This window comes from Solanum dulcamara, chromosome 11 (assembly GCF_947179165.1).
Source record: "Solanum dulcamara chromosome 11, daSolDulc1.2, whole genome shotgun sequence".
NCBI classification, from domain to species: domain Eukaryota; kingdom Viridiplantae; phylum Streptophyta; class Magnoliopsida; order Solanales; family Solanaceae; genus Solanum; species Solanum dulcamara.
In genome coordinates this window covers 56,344,566-56,360,153 of record NC_077247.1, presented here as the reverse complement: position 1 = coordinate 56,360,153, position 15,588 = coordinate 56,344,566, and the positions used below count along the sequence as shown (strand labels likewise).

At 31.6% G+C, this 15,588-nt stretch overlaps 2 protein-coding genes across 2 annotated transcripts; both read left to right on the top strand.

Annotated features, from left to right (window-relative positions):
* Positions 1-3,833: 3,833 nt before the first annotated feature.
* LOC129874109 (short-chain dehydrogenase virD-like) lies at positions 3,834-4,769 on the top strand. The gene has a single exon (XM_055949338.1). It carries the CDS (start codon positions 3,834-3,836, stop codon positions 4,680-4,682), a length of 849 nt encoding a protein of 282 aa, XP_055805313.1. The 3' UTR covers positions 4,683-4,769.
* Positions 4,770-6,546: 1,777 nt separating this feature from the next.
* Positions 6,547-10,257, top strand: LOC129875028 (AP2-like ethylene-responsive transcription factor ANT). The gene is made up of 9 exons (XM_055950461.1): positions 6,547-7,314; positions 7,428-8,094; positions 8,192-8,274; positions 8,416-8,424; positions 8,511-8,599; positions 8,686-8,759; positions 8,858-8,908; positions 9,030-9,106; positions 9,571-10,257. The coding sequence occupies exons 1-9, from the start codon at positions 7,014-7,016 to the stop codon at positions 10,149-10,151; spliced, it is 1,932 nt and encodes a 643-aa protein (XP_055806436.1). The 5' UTR covers positions 6,547-7,013; the 3' UTR covers positions 10,152-10,257.
* Positions 10,258-15,588: the final 5,331 nt, after the last annotated feature.

The window sequence follows — 15,588 nt, the reverse complement described above, 5'->3', positions numbered from 1 at the left end:
TGTGTCAGACATGAAATTAAAGGCACCCCTTGTACACAACAATAAACATGAACTAGAAATTTTGGATATTCTTTTTATCCCTTTGGTCTAGGTAAAAAGCAGTTCCATGGACGAAATATCTTGTATAAAATCAAGGGAAGGATTACATGTATTGTAGACAACTTATCTTTGTGCACCTATCAATAATTGATTTTACTCCTTGAATTTGTGACATGTAGATTAAACGGACCCATGGCACTAAAACTCCCTTTCATCTTGGTCTATCTACGAAAAATAAATTGAAGATAGGAAAAAAAAATAAGAGCCTATTGATCTAAATGGATCCGTGAGTTTATCGAATAAATATAATTTTTAATCAGTTTTAGTTGTCGTTTGGCCTCAAATATTTTTGGAAAAACTTTAGGAACTAATGTTTTGCCATATAACTTGACAAATATATTTAACAAACATTCCAAGTTCTAAAAGAAACTAGTATTTGAGCCAAGTTCTAATATTTGGGAATTTTTAAAAAATTAAAAATTATCCCAAAATTTTATTTTTTATAAAAATACCCATCATTTATTAATTCTAACTAATATTTTTTATACCAACTTTCTCCATTAACGTTGTCAACTAACACCATCAAATAACATCTCTATCTATTAATAAAAGAATAGTTTATTACTACCTCCTTCGAAAAAGAATAGTTTAAGTGACAAGATTGAATTTTTTTTTAATGTGCGCGATTAATGTATTGCTCTTACCCATATTGTTATGTTGTTATTATTGATTGTTATTAATTAGGTTATAAGTTTTTTTAACGAAATATGTTCATTATAAAATGATAATATAAACTTATGGGTACAAAATGATATTTTTTAAAACAGACAAATATTCTTGAAAAAAATTTGTGGCCAAATGTATGATAAAATTTCACCAAAACTTTACCCAAAAATAACTTGTTAAGAATATTTGGGAATTTGGGGTCAAACATTGGCTTAAACAAAATGTATCTTCAATTGGTTTTTAATTCATGTGTTTTTAACACATGAGCACCGTTTTAATTCTTGCTTATTTTTTATGCTTGGACCTCAATGCCAATTTTCAAGATTTTTAACATAATGCATGACTATTTTCATCAATACTTATTTTAACATATATAATTATTACTGAAAAATACTTGAAGCATGTGGTAGGAAGGACAAGAAAATTGATATCTAAGAATAAGAAGAAAAACTCATCTTATTAAAAAAGTGTGCAAATTCAAAAATACTCAAAAAGAATTCACCATCAACCGCCAACGTGAAAATTGAGGAGGAATAATTTCTTTAGATTGCAACAACTGAAGCACATGAAGTGTTGAAATTTAAATTTCTATTATTTTTTTTTAAGTTAAATGAGATATTATTTTTTTTTGAATTCTCTTTTATGTAGATTTTCTGCAAATTACATTTTTAATTGGCTACTTAAAGTTTTTTACACTTAATAAAATTATTGAAACACAATTTCAATCACTTTAATTATTTTTGTTGGTCCACTCTCTTTTAAAAAAATCAACAAAGATGACTTAAGCCAAACAACAACTAACACTTGCAGATAATATGTATGCCTTCTTGAACAGAATTAAATGTGTATGTTTTGGAGGATCCTTGAAGTCTACTAGGTGTTAGTGTTAATGTCCTTCATGAGGATACCTTTCAACATGCTACTCTATTTGGGGTTTCTGATCCATTTCTTGGAGCGTCTCTCTTTTTGTGATAGAAAATCTAGGGTGAACTGGCCCTTCTGCAAGGCTAATGAATTAAAACAACCCAACTCTTTTTTCTTTTCTTATTGTACTTCAATTCACTTGTGACTTGTGAGTAGTGAAATTACTTTTAAAAAAATCCAAAATTACTTTGGACTTCTGGTTGATAAGGAAGATGCCAGCAATAGCATGCTGCATGCCTACTATGGCAAAGCCTATAGGAAGAATGAATCAGAAATGAGAAGTCTATTTTGGTAAATTTGTCATCAGCAATTGAATAATCTAAAGGAGGTCTGAAGCCAATGAGCATAGTGGGTCTAGATAGAGAGAATCTTAGCTGAATATGACATGACACACATGCCTTGGACTATGACGTTTCACACACACAAAGATACGTAAGCGTACCGTATACGTTTGTCCATACTCAATACTCTCTTTCGTCTCAATTCAAATATATTAGTTTGAGTAAAAGCAAAGTTTAAAAATTAAAGATATACTGTTGAATCTTACAATTTTAAATTAAATAGGTGTATAATCTTTTGAATTTTGTAATCTTACATTTGATAAGTAAAATGTTGGAAATTTAAAACTTACTAAATATAAAAATAGATATTTTTTTTGGAATAGATTAAAAAGAAAAGTATGACAATCTTTTAAATTTCTTAATAGTAGTAATATATTTCATTTAAATATTCAAATTATGATTTGTTTCAATTAAGCACTGAAATATAAGAATAAAATGTTTTTAATAGTTCATACTTCCAACTCAAATTATGATTTGTTTCAATTAAGCACTGAAATATAAGAATAAAATGTTTTTAATAGTTCATACTTCCAACTCAAATTTTGGATTATTTTTTTACGCTTGTTCTCAAATGCCCATTTAAGAATACACACAAAAGCTTTTCAAAATCTTGAACCAAAAGTAGTATCTAATAGACACACTTTAAGATATTCAAATACTTAATCAAAACAGTTCATAGTTGGATTGTCTAAATGAACTTTATTTAACAGGTTATTTTATGTATTCAGCCAAAGATGAAGGAGTTATAAATGAGAAGTGAAGGGAGTTTAATGGGGAAGGAAGAAGGATGAGTCTGAGTCACTAAAAAGGGGAAGTAGATGAAATAGCTTTTGATTTGAAGGATAGGGGCAGGGCACTGCAGCGTTATGTGGTCGTTCTCAGTTAGCTTGCTGTATACCTTTAACTTTTTCTGTTGACTCCTGTTTTGCTCTTGCTCTTGCTCTCATCTTAATTTAGATTTTGCTTGGATTTTCTGTACCCACCTGAATTCACTGGACCAATCCTTTAAAATCCCCCCTCCCCCTCCCTAAACTTTTTATTCTTAGTATTACTATAGGTTTATGGTAATTCAGTCCACCAATCGTAATAATGCCAAACGGAAAAGATAAATTACTACTTAGTATTTTATTTCTTTAGTTGAAGTTGGAACACAACACCTCATGATTAAATGAAAACAATGAGATATTTCTTTTTCATTTTTATAAATATTTCCTTTACAGTTATATATTTTTTTTCTTTCTATTATTTTGTTTTTGTTTTTGAAAGAATCCAAAGTTTTCCTTTATTGAAGTATGTAATTTGCTCATGTACGATTGAGGAATATGTACTAACGGTACACCTTGCATTCAAAGCAAATAAATCGTATAACTATAATTAAGATAAGTGTCACTCCGTAACTTTTGTTGTCAATAATTCAGTACCAAGTCCAATGATAATAAACTCGAATAATAATACATGTGTATCCTTTAGAAAGTACAAAAAAAAATAGGCGCATAATTATTTCACGTTGTCGATCAACGTCAATAATTTTGTAATAATTAACCTTTTGATTTTATTATTTCCTACAGACTCAATTGGCAGCGTAACAAAAAAAATAGGCGCATAATTTCTCCATCTCTGTATTACAATATGCATTTACGCCAACTAATGGCCGGCCACTTTAATATATCTTGACGAATATGGCTTAGCATATTCTTTAATGCTATTACATTCCTAGATACTAGCGGAGAAAACAGGGATATATTCATATTTAGGTAACCTTATAAAAGTTACTAGAGAATTGAATTAGATGAAGGATAAAATATGGGTGACCAAAAGGTTGTTCTAGTCACTGGTTGTGCCAAGGGTGGCATTGGTTACGAATATTGCAAGGCATTTGCTGAGCAAAACTGCCGAGTTTTTGCATCTGATGTAGCTCCACGAATGTCAGATATGTTAGACCTACAAGCAGATAAAATTGAGACAGTTGAGCTAGATGTTGCGTCGGACGAAAGTGTAGAATCAGCTGTGAATTCAATTATATCCAAATGTGGGCACATAGATATCTTGATCAACAATGCTGGAATAGGCAGCACGGGTCCTTTAGCCGAGCTGCCTTTGGATGCAATCCAAAAGGCTTATGAAATTAATGCATTGGGGCAACTAAGGATGGTTCAACAAGTGATCCCTCACATGGCATCGCGACGCAGTGGAAGTTTAGTGAACGTAGGGAGTGTTGTGGGGAAAGTGCCAACCCCTTGGGCAGGATCTTATTGTGCTAGTAAAGCTGCGGTTTTTTCTATGTCTCACACGTTGAGGGTTGAGTTAAGCCCGTTTAATATAGATGTAATTATCGTGGTCCCAGGTGCTATAAGATCAAGTTTTGGGAACAATAGTGTGGAAAGATTACAGAACTATGAGTGGAAACTTTACAAGGATTTTAAAGAAGCTATAAATGAGCGTGCAAAGGCTTCTCAAGGGAGTAAAGCGACTGATGCATCAGTATTTGCAAGACATGTAGCAAAGAAGGTGTTGAGTCCAAAACCACCAAAGGTGATTGAATTTGGGCATATGATTGGACTTTTTTCTTTACTTTCTTGGTCCCCCCTTTGGGCAAGAGATTTGTTCTTATCGACTAGATTCAAGTTGAATCGCAAGGTCCTTAAGGTGTAATAACAATTGCAACTTTAGTTTTTTTTTACTCGTCATGATCAATGTTACTTCCACACGCCTTTTAATCTATTGAATTGATCATATCCTTCAACTATATTCTTCTGCCTTGAACAATAGATTAAGAAAGAAAAAAAAAACAGGAACTCTCCAAAATATATCTGATGTAGCTTTCTCCAACTTTGTCCAACCCTTGTAGCTACTCTAAATAGATCTGACGTTGATTTTGATAATGCTAATTAAGAAATTTTGTCGAAATTTCTTGCATTTGTTGGACGTTGAACGCCTGGCGTGCTTAAGATATATAGTTGAACACTTTAAGCATAAGTGCTACTAGAGACGAGTCCTAATAGAGCCTCTAATTTAACTCACATTACAAGCCAATATAGTTTAATTCTTAAGCCCTTCCCATCGGAGACCAAGTTAATAATTGGTCCTTTGTAATATCATTACAGCTACAAGTAGTATAACACACTGTTTTCTCAATTTTGCTGGGCATAAATGCTCTTAGTGGTAATAAAGAATGGGGAACCCTTTATATACAGGTAAACAATATTATCCTAAAAAGGGTTATTTGACAGGGCGTATTCAAAGCAGACAGAGCAAAAAATGGAGACTCCTATCTACACTCCACTACCCATCTGTTTCAACAGCCAAATGGAGATGAAAATGAAAATGAAAGAAAGCAATGTTTGTTGGGGTAGCAAAGGGGTACTGTACCTTTTTTTTTTAATTGTTAGGCCATGCACTTTAGACAAATTGTTATTGGCCCGTTGTGTATTGGTGGAGTTACTCATCATTACTTCAATCAAAAAGGGTCACCTCTCCCACTTTACTAGTGTATTGGCAAAATCATTCTCACTAGAAAATTTGTCTCCGAGGAATATTTCATGCAAAATTGCATGCAATATATTGGAATAGTCAAAGCCAGTGCAAAGTTGAAACTTTTCCCTTGGAAATTCATCTCGATATTATTTTCTTATGACGAACATAAGACCCCAACGGAATTCTCAATATAAAATAATGATGCTTAGGGAAAATGACTTGAGCTGTACTTCGCCTTATTTTATTTTTTTGGTTTCTCATTCAATATCAGTTACATATATTGCGGCTGTATTGAATTTAGATTCACGTCAGAAACTAAATCAATGTTTTTTAACAAAGTCGACTTCATATTTAGGCTTAGACATAAGACATGGTACTTCGCCTTATGCCACAAAAAAACTCATACAAGACTTATAGAATAGTCACAATTTGCAATGGACTAATGCCTGGTAGAATACTTAATAAAAGAACCAAAAGAAGTTTTTTTCAAAAAAAAAAATGCCCGTGCTATACGCAGTTTCAATATGTGAACCCACCTAACGGATTGCAAAAGAAAACGAATAAAGTACAGTAGTCTATATGCAGGCTGTTAAGTGACCAGATGGACAGTATGTGTTTCTGCGTATGTTGAAAATCTAACGCTAAGCTTCACTGATGCAGTTGGATGACTGTAAAAGGCAATAGGCCACAGCTAATTGATTGTTATATTATGTCTTATTAATATCTTTGTAGATTTATGGCTCCACTCTTTTTCTTCTGACACGTTTACTAAAATGACCATTAATGATTTCACTTGTTACTCATTAAATTCCAAACAGATACAAGATGGAGTTTGATTTTAATTTTGTTACAACAATTAAACCAGTGTGGTTGGTACGTACTTTAGTGCACAGTTTACTCCAGCAACGCCTGCTCTTCTTTTCTTTCTAATAAGTTGCTGACATTAATTTGTTGGTTCTTTCTTATTATCCTCAGTAGAAGCACTAATCCAAGGTTCGATTCTAATCAACAGTGTTTCTTATGTAGTAGTATGTAGTAAATGTATAGAAAGCAAAAGGGAGAAAAGCAAAAGCAAGAGAAGGATGCAGAGTGGAGCGTAAAAAAAAAGCAAAAGAAGATGTCTTTCTCAAACACAGATCCCAATGGAATGCAAGAAGGATGCCCGGCATTTCTTGCTGGAGCTCATTCTTTTTGTTTACTAGTTTAAAGGGACTTGCTTTCTTCTCCTTGTAAATCTTTTTAGTGGGGTATATATATGTATGTATATACTCTCTCTCACACACGCAGCCCAAACCATTTAGTTGTGTTTTTGTTCTACTTAGTGAGTCCACAGCTAGAAAACAAAAATAGAAAATGAGTTCGAAAATGGTGTGGGGAACAAAAGTAAGGCTGTGAGTATGATTAGTTTATTTGTCTCCCAATGATTGACTTGCTTTGCTCCAAGAACAACTTGCTTTGAATCTCTTTAACAGTGTCAGGATTTTTTTTTCCAATTTCATAGTAACAAAGATGAAGTCTTTCAGTAATGATGACAATAGCAACAACAACTGGCTTGGTTTTTCACTTTCCCCACACATAAACAGCTTAGAAGGTCCTCTTACTGAACACCATCACAGTACTCAACCTGGTTCATCAAGTGATGTTCAAAGTTCAGTCCCTATTAGATTTTCTCAAACTCATCTCAACTATCCAGCTATGTACTATGAAGGTGACAATGCAAGCCTTTTCTCTTCTTTATCAGCTATGCCTCTCAAGTCTGATGGTTCATTATGCATTATGAAAGGTTTCAACAGGTCACAACAACCACAAGGTTTCTGTTCAAAACTTGCCTTCTTTAAATGGGGTTCCTTTTTTCTTTTCATGATTTTTGTGCTATGGGATTCTTGCTTATTAATGGAATCTTCTTTGACTTCATTTTTGAAGGTATGGTATGTTCAACACCTAAACTGGAAGACTTTCTTGGTGATGCAGCAATGGGGTCCCATCACTATGAAGGTTGTAACAGAGGAGGCATGGCTCACAGTTTACACAACATTTACTATAACCAACATCAAGAAAATGAGACCACCAACAGCCAAGATTTCTTGAACCACATTCAAGAAAACACTAGACAGCAGCAGCAGCAACAACAACAGTACCCTGATTTCTCAGTATTTAGAGGCCATGAACTCTATCACTCAACAGAGCAGGGGAAAACAGAGTGCAGCAATCTTCAGGTTCCAACAATGACAGGTGATGAAATGTCTTGCATGAATAACTGGGTGTCAAGAAACTATCAGAATCCAACAGGACATGCATTAGAACAGAATATGATAGGCTGCATGGCTGATAATGGTGCAGAATCTGGCTCTGTTGGTGCCATGACGTATGGAGATTTTAAATCCCTTAGCTTATCAATGAGCCCTGGTTCTCAATCAAGCTGCGTTACTGGAACACAAACGCAACAAATCTCTCCAACTGTCACAGATTGTATTGCCATGGAAACAAAGAAAAGAGGTCCTGAGAAGGCGAATCATCAAAAGCAAATTGTTCATAGAAAGTCTATCGATACATTTGGCCAAAGAACCTCACAGTATCGAGGCGTCACTAGGTAATTACTTACTCTTATTTTGAAGTAATAACTACATATTTGATCTGATTAGAGTACCAAATAATCTTCTACTGATTTTCCATCTGAATTAAATTAGGCATCGATGGACTGGTAGATACGAAGCTCATCTATGGGACAACAGTTGTAAGAAAGAAGGACAGAGCAGGAAAGGAAGACAAGGTTCGAGTCAAACATATTCTTTTCAAAAAAAAGTTTGTCCTTAACAGCTTCTGATGACTTGTTCACTGTACTGATATAAAAATGCTCCCTTTTTCCCACTTCTTCATGATTATTGCTGGGGATGCATGTCGGTTCTTTCAGTCTATCTAGGTAAATGTTGATTTATTTTTCTTGTTGAAATGATTGGGCCATGAGTGTGTATATGTTGTTCTTAACCAAATGATCATAAAATTTAGGTGGATATGACATGGAAGATAAAGCTGCAAGATCATATGATTTAGCTGCACTCAAGTACTGGGGACCCTCCACACACATTAATTTCCCGGTAAGCGGTATTAGATTGATCATTTTACCAACAAGGGTGAGCACCTGCTATACTTTAGTAACTTTCATTTTGTATCTCTAATGTAGTTGGAAAATTATCAACAAGAGCTTGAAGAAATGAAGAACATGACAAGGCAAGAATATGTAGCTCACTTGAGAAGGTTAGGTCTTTAGCTGATTAAATGTAGTGTCTTAAAATCCATCGCTATATTTCTCCGTAGTTAATCAGCGTTCATTTGATTTGTCCAAATTTTTACAGAAAAAGTAGTGGATTTTCAAGAGGAGCTTCAATGTATAGAGGGGTAACAAGGTTTGATACTCACTACAATTCCAGTCAGCAATTTTGTTATCGAATATTATGTTTTTGTTACTTAAATTGAAAATTGCCTCTCTCTCTTTTCTTTTCTTTTTTTCGTTTTTCGCTTTAGCAGACACCATCAGCACGGAAGATGGCAAGCTCGTATCGGCCGAGTGGCCGGGAACAAGGACCTCTATTTGGGGACATTTAGTGAGTACATTTTACCATTAACATGCTCTTTGATTCATTTTTTTGCTTACAGAAAAGTTCAGCTTAACCTGTTAATAAGGAGTGTTCTATAGTATAAAGGCAATTTTTTTGATCTTTATCTGTTAGTAAAAATGCCAAGTCTTAAAGTTGGTAATAAGGCTGATCAAGATCCAATAAGAGCATGTAGAGAACTTTTAAGTCAGCAAGGCTGGATTTTACTCATAAGTCTGTCTTTCTTTTTATGGGAATCTTTCACTTTTACTGCCTAATCTAAGTCTAATTATGGTTCTCTCTTTTTCTGCTCTTTTTCCCTCCATATTTTTGTCTTGTTATACACTTGCCCTGTATGAAAACTGCTCCTGCGTATACTTGGTCTGACTTTTCAGCAAAGCTGTCTCTGATTCAATCTCATTATAGATGTCTTTTAGGTGACGAAATAGCTTAAACATCCTTTTATACTGCAGGCACCCAAGAAGAAGCGGCTGAGGCCTATGACATTGCTGCAATTAAATTTCGTGGTGTAAATGCTGTGACAAACTTTGATATATCAAGGTACGATGTGGAGCGTATTATGGCTAGTAACACCCTTCTTGCTGGTGACTTAGCTAGGAGAAAAAAAGACACAGAAACAAGCAAAGAAGTCTGTAATCAAAACCTTATTGCAAATGCGAGCCATCATGGTGAAGTTAATATCCAGAATAAAGAGGAAAATGGAAATGCAGTAGATTGGACAATGTCACTTTATCAGTCTTCCTCTGCTGGAATTGATACAAACACAATGAGCTCCACTACACTGCAAGGTCAGATGGACGAATCTGCGCGAATTAGCACTCATTTGTCAAATGCTTCTTCGCTAGTGACTAGCCTTGGCAGCTCGCGAGAAGTCAGCCCTGCCAAAAACAATGCACATTTGATGCATAATTTCGCGATGCCTCAATCTGCACCGAAGCTAATCTCTAGTCCAGCAAATAATATCACCTCTTGGATCTCATCAGCCCAGTTAAGGTCTAATGTCCCTGTTTTTGCTGCATGGACAGATGCTTAATGCTAACATCATCCAATTTTCTGTTAGTAGGAACTAAAGGAATCTAATTTTAATGTATCTTTTCTTAATTTGTTTTCTAAATGCAAGTTGATGATAGTTCTAAAAAGCACAATTTGCCAACTTCTAGCTATGAATGGATGAATCAATGAGTTAAAATTGTACGAAATGGTTGACTATTTAGAAAGATACAATTTATAATTAGTGTTATTCTATTTGCGGACCTATATTAAGTACAAAAACAGCTCAATATGTTGCCAATAATGCAAAAGATGATCATTAGCTTTAACTTTTGAGGCCTTGACCATAACAGGAATTAATGCTGTCTTTTCCCCAATGTAGTTCCAATTTTTTCCTCTTAAAACATGATTACAAGATTTTTTCCTTTCATCAACTTTCTCTAAAGGTGATGAACGTGCCAGCCTATTTTTCAAAAAAAAAAAAAAAAGTAGGGCAAGGAGCAAAATAGATTGCCAATTAGGAACTTTGCTGGCTTATTAATTGACTTTAGGTTCTAATTAATTATTATTTTGGTGTAGCTTCTTCCTCTAGTCCCTACTTTCATTCCATATTGTTAAAAAATTTGGGGGACCCCTTATTTTGTGAACTAAAAATACTCGAAAGTTAAAGTGTTGTCAAAAAAAAGAAAAAAAATATTAGTCCAGCGGAAGAATAGAGTGCTAGATTATTTTCTATTCATCATTTCAATTTGCTTTTGTATTGTTTCAAATTGGACTAATTAGTATGCTCGTAAACAGAAAATCAAGGTAACTAAAAGTCCAAATTTGCTCTTATCTAAATAAAGGAGCATAAAAAAAAGTAAAGGATTTGGAATAAAACGTTCCGTCCAGTTAGCTGTGGAATATTTCACACAATGAAAAAGGGTTTGGATACTAAAATAAGACATCACTTAACAGCTGGTGCTAAAGAAAAAGACATTAGTAAAGTAAGGATTTTTAAAAGTCAAAGGGAAGATTTGATTGTGGAATAAGAGAGAGATTGAATTGAACTGATATGTGATTAAAATAATAAAAAAGACCCATTTTTTCTATTATCATGCATTTGTAGATCCGTATATGCTCAGCTGATTAGCTGATTATCCCCCATCATTTCTCTATTAAGGATGTGATAAGTGACTAATTTGAGAATTTTGATTGTCATGGTTAATAGAGTAAGCTGACTAATAATTATAATAATTTGATCTAAAAATGTTTCTCTATCAATTGTTTAGTCAAAATATTTTTTATTTTATTAGGATTTTTTTTATTGTTATTTAAATGAAAATTAATGATGGGATGACGAGAGGGAATTGCTCGGATGGTAAGCGCCTTCATTTTCAATCCTCACTTAAAAAATACACGATGCTATTATATTTTAATTAATAAAATGAAATCAAGAAGAAAAATATTTCTTATTTAACATTTCTAGTGATTCTAAAAGAAAAGAAACGAGAATCAGATTTTTAACAAGTAATATTTTTATTAAGAATAAAATGTGTTTTTAAAAAATATATACATTATTTTTGACTCGATAGTGACAATTTTTTAACCAAACTATTAATAATCTTGAACCGAATTATTAATGGAAAACAATTTTTTACCCTTTTCTACACCTTGAAGACTATGCTGTCGTAACATGAGCTTATCAACCTATTTGCTTTCCATCATACAAATGTGGGTAATTTTTTTGGAAATGGTCATTTGATTATTTTTTTTAACATATTTCTTTTGTCCATTTTTACTTGTCTATAATACTTAATTTGTGTATATATGAGACTTGGACTTTGGCCAGTTGCTTAGCAGGCATACCAGTTTTTCGTAGCTTCCAGCTGAGTACAAATTCAATTTATTCTGCGATGAGTTGATTAATTTTTTTGTAGCGTTGATTTCACTTCCATGTTTCAAACAAAGAAGACTTTGCAAAACCCCACTCCGATGCTGGCATTTAAATGAAATCACTAGTAATTTCCAGCCGCAATTGTACTGTGCTTTTCGATTCTCAAATCTCAACAGCTAAATATCAACTGGAGTACAACTTTTAACGTATGATAAAACTAAATAATTTTGAGATTAAATTATAGTGGTATTTAAGTTGGTGTTTTATTGGCAAGTCCGGAATAATTTATTTCGGATTAATAAATAGTATCGGAAAAAGTTATCCTTTTTCTTGGTGGTATACTAATCACGGGATAATTTATCTCGGGATAAAATAGGTAAATGACAAATATATTCCTTTAAATATTTTTTATACCTCACTTTTCACATTCATATATATTTACATTATTTTTAATACCATATATAACAACAATTCACTCTTTATTTTTATGATAATTCTTCATATTTTTTTTCTAGTAAAAAATTATACTATATAATATAATTTAATTTATAAATTTATTTGACTAATTCTTATGTTTATTTATATTTTGATTTCTCATAAATTCTTTTTTACTTTAACAAACTTAAGAAAATTTTATTTTTAAATTAAATAAGAAGAAAGTCTTATTTTTAAATACATACGGATATCATGGAAATGCACAAATAAAAATATTTAAGGAAAAGAAGATGAAATTTTTATTTTAAGAATGAATATTAAATAACTAAAGCTTGTAAAGAAAATATAAAAAACTAAGTAAAATGAAAGGTATTTTTATAAACAAACAACATATTTTTAAAATTTATGTAATACATATTACTTTGAATACAACAAATCAAACACTCAATAAAAAATAATCTTATCATAATTAATTTTAATATAAATAATTCTATCATAACTTGTATACAAATAAATTGATTAAGGATACGTAGCACAAGAAGGATTCCCCTAGTACAGCTATGTGTAGGTGAAATAAACAGGCTAAGGGTAATCAATAATAATGATATTAACAACGCAGTCTTTTCGTGGCACTGTGACATTAAGCCCCCGTGTGCTTATTGAGAATCTTATTATGATGTCCTGTCGGCATGCATACACAAGTCCAATACATATTTTTATCTCGACGACCGGGATAAGTAATCATCATATTTTTTGACCTCGCAAACACTGTTTTAGGCTCAAATTGATACTATGCAATAGGATAAATTAAGTATACCCTATATAAATCAATGTTAAGAGTTAATTATATTTTATTTTTATTTTATTTTAAATTATAAAAAAAATTATTTTTTGAGAAAATCAGATACATAAGACATCTTTCCTAATACATAATGGTGTCTTTAATATTGTTGAGGTAAAAAAAAATTAATAAAAGATATGTTAATTGAATATTTTGTTATATTTAAAAAAGAAAAAAATAAATAAAGAAAGCATAAATTATGAAAAAACTTTATTTACAATGAAATTCAATATTTGGTAAATTGAAACATGCTAGTACAATTCAAAATTCAAAATTCTTCTTCATTCTTTAAAAAAAAAACTCTCAATTTTTGAATCAAAATTGTCGACAAATTGTACTGATACAACATGAACCTGTCGATTTTGTTGAGACATTCCGAAATCTAAAAAAGTGTGGTGAGGAATGAACAATACAAAAGTGATGGAGTTGTTGTTGGTCAAAATACAGGAGTTGGTGGTGGCTCCGGTAAGGGTTTTGAGTCAAGATCCACGAATGGTGCCATTATTGAAAGTGAAAAAAAGTTACGAGAGTTGATACAGAACAAAGAAGAATGTGTAGAAGAATTTCATCATCACTTTTTTTATATTTTCAACAAATCAGATTGTTGATTTATTTTTTTTAGATTTTTTGTTGTTCATCTTTTTGTGATGCATATGGATTCAAATTTTTAATGTTTATAGTTATTTTTCTTAGATTTTTAATGTTTCTAGTTATTTTTCTTTCTTAAATTAATGTATATTATGATACATTATATTTTTATCATGCACAATATATTGTGTTCAAATATTAGTTTTGATACATAACCTTAAGTTATTAAAACACAAATTAGTATGTATCATGTTCGTAGTTATTTATTTGATACATAATTGTAATAAATTTCGTTATTTTTTACTACCAGATACATACATCTTAACTTATTCAACTAGAAGGTTATGCATCTATAGACATTATCAAATATAATTGTTGATTTATAAACACTATTGTTTTTATAACAATATATGTTTGTATCATATTCATAGTTATGTATATGACACAACATTGATAGAATAACTGTTTGATTTTTTATTTATTTTTTGTTGTTAATCTTTTTCTGATACATATGAATTCTGGACATGATACATAAATTTAAATCTATAATAAATGTATCTGATACATAACGACTACCAGTAATGTATCTATTTCAAATATAAAATCTTATAGACAACAATTACCTATTTAATGTATCTAGTAGAAATATTGTACTTAACAATTCAAACAAGGTACACAAATAGTAATGTTTCAGGATAAATCTATTCATCTCAAAAATACAATTCAAATATAATGTATCATAATATTGAAACGAATGCATTATACATTAATTTAAGAAACAAAAATAATTAGATACTTTAAAAATGTGAACCTATATGTATCACAAAAGATAAACAATAAAAATCGACCTTTATTCATATGTATCAGCAATTTTTTAAGATGAAAAAAATAAAAAATAAAATAAAATTAAGTCATAGAAAGAAACCTACCTCTTGAATAACTTGAAATCATTAATTGGAAAGAGAAAATATTTGAAATTCAAAAATAGATTAATGTATGTAACTATAGAGAGATTTGTGGAGTGAAAAAAGAAAGGAAATCATGGGTATTGTATTTTGAATTGATGTATCCGGGATAATAGGAGCAAAATAAGGAATTTTTAATATTTTTTGAAACGGTAGAAAAAATAAAAAAATATAATAAAAATGGGTGTTTAGTTAAGTAATTTCTCCATAAGCAAAGTCCATAACCATAGAGTTATTCCGTCAGCTAATTGGTTAGAGGTCTCAAATGTGTGAATGTTCCAAGATGTTGCTACTTGCTAAGTAGGGGCCAAAACTTAAAACAAAAGTATTTAGAGAAGACAGCTATAGAATTTATTGGTTCAACTCGTTTTAGCTATCAAATTTGAATTGATATCTAGCCCAAATTAAAAATTTTGCTAAAATATTTTCACGATATTTTTTTCAAGTTGATATGTTATTTATAGCTATAATAAAAAAAATTAATAATTATGTTTTGACGAATCAATAACCCGTCTATTTATAAATCAGCTCATTTTAACTCGCTTAAGTCAACCCAACCCATTATTTACTCGTCCATATGCCACTGGCTATTGATTTACAAAGTACAAAATATCGTCACATCAAAAGGAAATCTATTAAGAAGTTCGCAAATTTCTAATTCATAGATGAATAGTGAGTACAGGTCATAATAGTCTGACCTTTCTTTATTGTATATAATGTTGCATGGGCCAACATCGAGAACGGCCCAATATAATGGCCCAAGTTCTGTTAAGCC

Bases quoted from the DNA above. Each gene is read 5' to 3' on its own strand.
- LOC129875028 (XM_055950461.1), top strand. From the start codon at position 7,014: ATGAAGTCTTTCAGTAATGATGACAATAGCAACAACAACTGGCTTGGT. The intron at 8,095-8,191 runs GTAATTACTTAC...GAATTAAATTAG, and splicing joins CAGTATCGAGGCGTCACTAG to GCATCGATGGACTGGTAGAT. The intron at 8,909-9,029 runs GTTTGATACTCA...TCGCTTTAGCAG, and splicing joins ATGTATAGAGGGGTAACAAG to ACACCATCAGCACGGAAGAT.
- LOC129874109 (XM_055949338.1), top strand. From the start codon at position 3,834: ATGGGTGACCAAAAGGTTGTTCTAGTCACTGGTTGTGCCAAGGGTGGC.